The 6000-nt window shown below is 39.2% G+C and overlaps 1 protein-coding gene across 9 annotated transcripts in view; it reads left to right on the top strand.

Annotated features, from left to right (window-relative positions):
• Positions 1-527: 527 nt before the first annotated feature.
• Positions 528-6000, top strand: part of mpdz (multiple PDZ domain crumbs cell polarity complex component) — a 51035-nt gene continuing 45562 nt past the window's right edge. For 4 of the 9 annotated variants that reach the window (XM_025906186.1, XM_005468228.4, XM_025906183.1 and 1 more), the window contains exons 1-2: positions 532-833; positions 3998-4057. In XM_025906186.1, coding sequence (XP_025761971.1) covers positions 4042-4057 — 16 coding nt within the window. In that variant the 5' untranslated portion in view covers positions 532-833; positions 3998-4041. Of the gene's footprint in view, positions 834-3997; positions 4058-6000 lie in introns of all 9 variants that reach the window. The other 5 variants (XM_025906182.1, XM_025906180.1, XM_025906184.1 and 2 more) reach the window with 3 other exon arrangements.

Here is a 6000-nt window from a genome sequence, read left to right as displayed (position 1 = left end):
ATTTCACCCAGCAAAGACTCCGATCTGGCTCACTGGACAGCTTTGGAAAATTTGAGGGAGGCCATAAAGTTTCGACTTTAAACTGTATTTTGAAAAGTTTTACAGCTCTTCCTAGTGATAAAGACATCCCTTGTTTTCATTAATAATACACCAAACTAACACATAAGCAATTAAATAACAGAAAGATTCATGTTTTTTAAAAATCTATATAAATTTCTGGGGGTTTTCTAACAGTAATTGAAACAAGATCCTTTTCTATTAAATAACCCCCCCAAAAAGTGTTATAATCACAGTTTAATCTGAGAAATGAGCTAATTTTACACATTTATTTCTTACAATTTATATTTATTTCATTTACAGGAGCAGGATTTCTCTGTTCTGCAGACAAACTTCAGTGTACTGTTGAAATTGCACTTCTTTTTAAGTGTGCATTTAAACTGATTTACACAGACGGAAAAGGGGGGTATCACTGATCCGGGCTCCTTAAAATCATACAGTAGGCTCATAATGTGGCCCGCAATGTAAACCGAGTTTAACATCCCTGCCCTAGTTTAAGTTTATGTGAGTTTGCTTTGTTTTTGGGACTTTAGCTCTGGCCCTACACGGCAGCCAGGGCTTCTTCCATGTATGTAGGGCCTAGTTGTCAGGGCAGCCAGCAAGCGGCGCTTCAGCCCCAGCTGAACTGTCGGTGCGGCTATCGCTGGAAGTGTCCACAGAGGATCGAGTTACTCAACGCCCCATCTTTAAGCCCCAGTCAGTGCGCCGTTAGCCGCAGGACAACAGAGGATAGCTCAAGATACTGGCCGCCGGGGAAGCAGAGCGTCCACACTCATGTAAGTGACTCTCTTTAAACGTGTTTCGCTTGAGGAAACGTTACTGAAGTCTCGAATGTGTACTAACTTCAGCTTTTCTCAAGCTAGAGACCCCCTTTGTTAGCTTTAATGTCGCTAATTAGAGGAAAATATTGTGAGACGTCTTCTGTAGCGGTTGGTCACATAACCACACCAGACTGCCTTTAAATAGATCCAAGAGGCTTTTTTTCAAGTAAAAGTGTTTATATATACTACAAGAAGCCAGCTTGGGCGATTTCCTGTGGCCGTACAGAGCCCTGATAGTGTGTAACTTCTTTCCCGTCTCCGCGTCGGAAGCCTGTTGCTTTCTTGCTAGATGAGATGGGGAAAGAGGAGGAGGAGGAGGGGTTGAGAAAATCGGATTGTCCCGAGTGCCTTGTCGACTGTATTCAAAACACCACCGAACCTGGGCAGAATATACCAGCTTTAAACAAATACGACGTACTAAACGCTTTATTAACAAGAAATAACACGGGCATAGTGCTAATTTCTTTGATTTTGGAGGAACTCCGCGATAAAATAACAGCGTTTTCTTATTAGCTAATTTTACTCACCACAAACCTCACAAATGATTATTTTCGCAAGGAAATGCTACCCATGGAGCTAAACTACTTTTTTTGGAGGCTGATATCTACTGTGTAATAGCGGCTAATGAGCTCCTCCGGCCTTCTGTGATTCATTGCATACCACTATAGTGTGTGCATCCTTAAGGAATGGTAAAGCTACTTTCAGACACTGAACCACATATGTCATTGAAAAAAAAAACACATATAGTATACTACTGTTGCCACAAGTGACTGTAAGGTGCGTGTGAAGGCAGATTTACTACATAAATACATCACTACATGAGTGAAATACACAGCTAACATACTAGCTCATCACTCAGCATAAAGGGTAGGACACATGCAGTGATGAGTGAAGCAAATGCATAAACAAACCAGAGCTGTGGTGATCCTTTTGCCACAGATACTGCAGCTATTCTGAGAGTCTATACAGGGCTTTTAATTGTCTGAGCAATCTCCTTTAATCGTGTAATGTCTCCCTGAGTCATATCACGCTTGCTTACAAAGCCACTCTCCGCAGCCAAGTGTGATGTTCCCTGCATGGGCTCTGTTAGCGAGCACTCCTTAAAAGAATTAGTCAAATACAAACGACATGATCACCTTCATCATGCATTGCTGTTAGCTTTTAAAGCTTTAAAGTATCAAGGCACTGGGAGTCTTTATGAGCTTATTGGCACTGGCTTTGTTTACACAGTAGAGGAGTCACTGCTCCTTCTTTCTCTTGCCTTTCTGATTTGATTGCATGCACTTTGAAGGTAACAGGGTTTTTTCCAAGGCAACAGTCAGTTTCACAAAGATATATTTTTTGACAGATTAGATAGAACAAATAGCCAGACTTCAGATAGATGTTTGAATCCACCCATTGTGCAAAATGAGACTTTGATTTCAAGCACAATGGTACAATGAAATATTGGTAAATTAAGACTTTTCCAGGTAAAATAGTCAGAAATGTGTGTGTCTGAAAGGAACAGTGAGCAGGATGACACCAGTCAATAGAAAGGGTGATTTACTGAAGCAGCTTTTAGGGAGTTTAAAATAATAATTATAAATACATGAGCTGATTACTTAATAATCAGGTATGCATTTAGGTAATTTTTTTGTGTGCAAAACATAAGCATTTTTTCTCTTTTGCTGTGTGTTACCGTAGACATTATAAAAGCCAGTGGTAACCACCGTAGTATTGCTGTTCAGTGATATTGAAAAACACCAACACTGTCACTAAAACCTGCCATTAATGTTGCCATAAGACCAGGTCAGTGTGCCATCAGTCTGATATCAGTCTACGATTGATTGGGTCAATTTGGCAATTACATGCAACCTGACTTTGATAAAACAGCAATTAACTGTAATAAATTGTTGATAAACACATATCTGTTTCAGTCTGCAGAGACAGAAACATTTAACTATGTCTTCTGCATTCAGCAGCCTTCCGGTTTTACGGGAATATAACAAGAATACAAGCAGCTGGCAGCCAGTTGAGTTGAGTCCTCTCGCGTTGTGCTCATTGACAGAGACTCAATCTATCTGTAAATTAGACAGCAATTATTTGCAAACCTTTGACAATCTCTCTGAGAGTGATTGCAGTCCTTCCAAGTCAGACTGCAACTATTTGCAGAAAGGTTACCTCGTATCAGGTGACCTGTGCTATCACCTTACCTTACCCTCAAGCTCTGGACAATCACAAGTTTGGTCGAGCCAGTGTAAAGTAAGTTTGCACAGTTAACATTATCTCAGATTGGTGTTGCATGAGATGATCCATCTTGTTTGTAGTCGTCCCCAAAGAATTTTATTTTAGCTAATAAAAATTTATTTTTTGGTGTCGCAGAACTAATACAATATCACCACCTAAATTAGTGCAATACTGTGCTCTATCTGCTCGCCCACCCCCCACTCCTAATATTGACCAACAGTTTAAACACTCATTTATGAGCTAAGTAACAGTGCAAATAAAAAGTCAGTGTAAACTTTTAATTTATAAGGAGAAAATGAAGAACAATTAAATATGAAAATTGTCATGTTAGCAGGATGTTGTGCTAGTTTTAAAGCAGCTTATAAGATTGTTGTGTGAGAGGATAATTAATTATCAGGGTTGTATGAAGTAAGATGATATTTATCTGATAAGAGCAAAATGGATACTCAAGCTTCATCTAATACCGGCTGTATGAAATTTCAGGAATGTAAATTACTTGGTATTTATTCATCAATAAGAGCATTAGTGGAATATAAGGGAACTAAGAAGCTTGAGTAGAAGCGCTTTTCTGGCAGCCGGTTTGTCGAGAGACTCGACAAACTGGGACAGTTCTTCAGCACAATGGTACTCTGATGCACATAGTGAAGCATTCTTCAGAGATAAATATGGACCTAACAGAAATGAAATAAATCTAGTTTCTTTTTAATGTTAATCTTTTGAACAGAAAATGTGTAAGTTGGGAGGAGAACCCAGGAGGAGGATGAGCCATTTTTCTTGCTCTGAGAGCTTTGTGGAAGTTAAAAATAAAAGAAAACAGCGTGAGTTAGTGGTCTAATATTTAGTTCTCTGATTGCTCACAAAAAGACATTAAATACTGAATTTGTCATTTTCAGGCCTTGATGAAGGGAAGGCTACACATTCATCCGACGCTCTAAAAATGATAGAAACAATGGGTAAGTATTTGGTTTTTTAAATTGTTTTATGCCAGGCATCTATAAAATATTCATGATTTCATCCATGATTGAACCAGCTTTAGGGTTGAGTGTGGTCATGATAGCAGACTTCTGAATCCAGTACCAGTACTCGGTTTAATTAAGATTCAACACTGCCATAATCAAAAAAAGAGAAAATCTTCCTTTTAAAATGAGCAGTTTTTGCACGGGGGCTTGGGTGTCCGTCTTTGCTGGCTGTGCTTTGCACATTTGGCTTAAGCTGAGAGTTTTCTCAACCAGCGTAAGAGGCCCTGGATTCAGTTCAATGTCCGTGGGCTGCCAATGTTGCCATATCTGATAATGTTGCCATAAATTTGATTGTTTGTTTGTGCCCATAGAGATTTATTTGCCCAACTGTCAAGCATGATGCCAAATTGGTGCTGCCAGCTTCTTTCTTTAAAACAGCAATCTGTGGTCACTCTCAGGACGGGAATGTTGACTGTGTGTTTGTCAGCTGCAAATGATGAACTGTGATGAATACGTGTGCTCCAGGCGCTGCTCTGCTGGAAAAACTGATAACACCAATTCTAAATTACCCTAAGCATCTTTTCTGCGTTATTATTAAAAACCAAAATCAGAGTTTTCATATAGCTCCAGATCCTTAATAAGTCAATTTTGGCTGAAAATACAGATTTATTGGTTGGGTTCCACAAAAAAAGAAGCTTGTTTTAAAGTCTTTCAACTCTTTATCACTCTACAGTTAAACATTTAGTCAGCTCATTATTCCTGCCATTGGTAAATGTCATCTTCTTTCCCAGTAGGTCTATGGCAATTAGCACATTTGGCTGATATATCTGTGACTCCTTATGCTTTGCTCAAGGACCACCTTTTCTTCTGCAAACTCACACATAGTTAGGTCCTTAGGTTTTTGGACGGTGACGCATTATTTGTGATTTTGCCTCTGTACACAGTCACAGTGGATTTCTAATTAAATTAGTCAAGATGTGACTGAAGTGCAGACTTTTAACTTTAATTCAAGGGGTTTTGCAACAGTTTTGCATTAACTGTTTAGGAATCACCGTCATTTTTATACATAGCACCCCATTTTCAGACGTTCAAATGTTGCTGGACATTTGACTGACAAACAGTTTCATTGGCAGGTGAGGTTGATTCCCTCATTACTCATTTATGAGGGAAGTAACGAGTCCAAATGTTGAACTTTATGCCAGCATTAGCAGTTCAATAGACCTCTCAGGCTGAGGTTTTAAAGAGATAATGATGCAAGGGACACCGTCATTAAGCTGAAAAACCCAAATAAACCTCTCTGAGAGTTTGTCAGTCTGGTGCATTCAACATCGAAAGGCTCGAAAGAAAACTAAAGTGGATAGTGACAGAATTACTTCAACGACTAATCAAAACAACTTTGCAACAAAATATAACCAAGTCAAGACAACACTCAAGGATGTAGGCATATCATACAATCAAGAGATGCCTTCATGGATGTAAATATAGAGCGTCTGGAACAAGATACAAACTACTGGTTACACCCAAGACCAGGAAAGACAGATTAGACATTGACTAGACCAGAAATAATTGAAAAGAGCTGGCACATTTCTGAAAAAAAAGTCTTTTGAGAGATGAAACCAAGGTTAACTTAAACCAGAATTATGGGAAGAGAGAAGCATAGAGAAGGCGAGAAACAGTTCACGATCCAAAGCATACCACATCATCTGTTAAACATGGTGGAGGAAAAATATTCTATGGGCATGTAAGGCTGCTAGTAGACCTAGGTCACGGGTGTTTATTGTTGATGTGGCTGCTGGTAGAAGCAGCAGGATACATTCTGAAGTATAAAAAGCTATACACTACTCAGATTCAGCCAAATGCTGCAAAACTGGTTGGATGGTGCGTCAGAGTGTAAGTGGAAAATGACCCAAAGCATACTACAGAATCAATTTAATGAA

The sequence above is a fragment of the Oreochromis niloticus genome, linkage group LG3 (genome assembly GCF_001858045.2).
Source record: "Oreochromis niloticus isolate F11D_XX linkage group LG3, O_niloticus_UMD_NMBU, whole genome shotgun sequence".
NCBI classification, from domain to species: Eukaryota; Metazoa; Chordata; class Actinopteri; order Cichliformes; family Cichlidae; genus Oreochromis; species Oreochromis niloticus.
The sequence above is the reverse complement of the archived record's forward strand: the minus strand, read 5'-3'. Positions and strand labels throughout refer to the sequence as shown.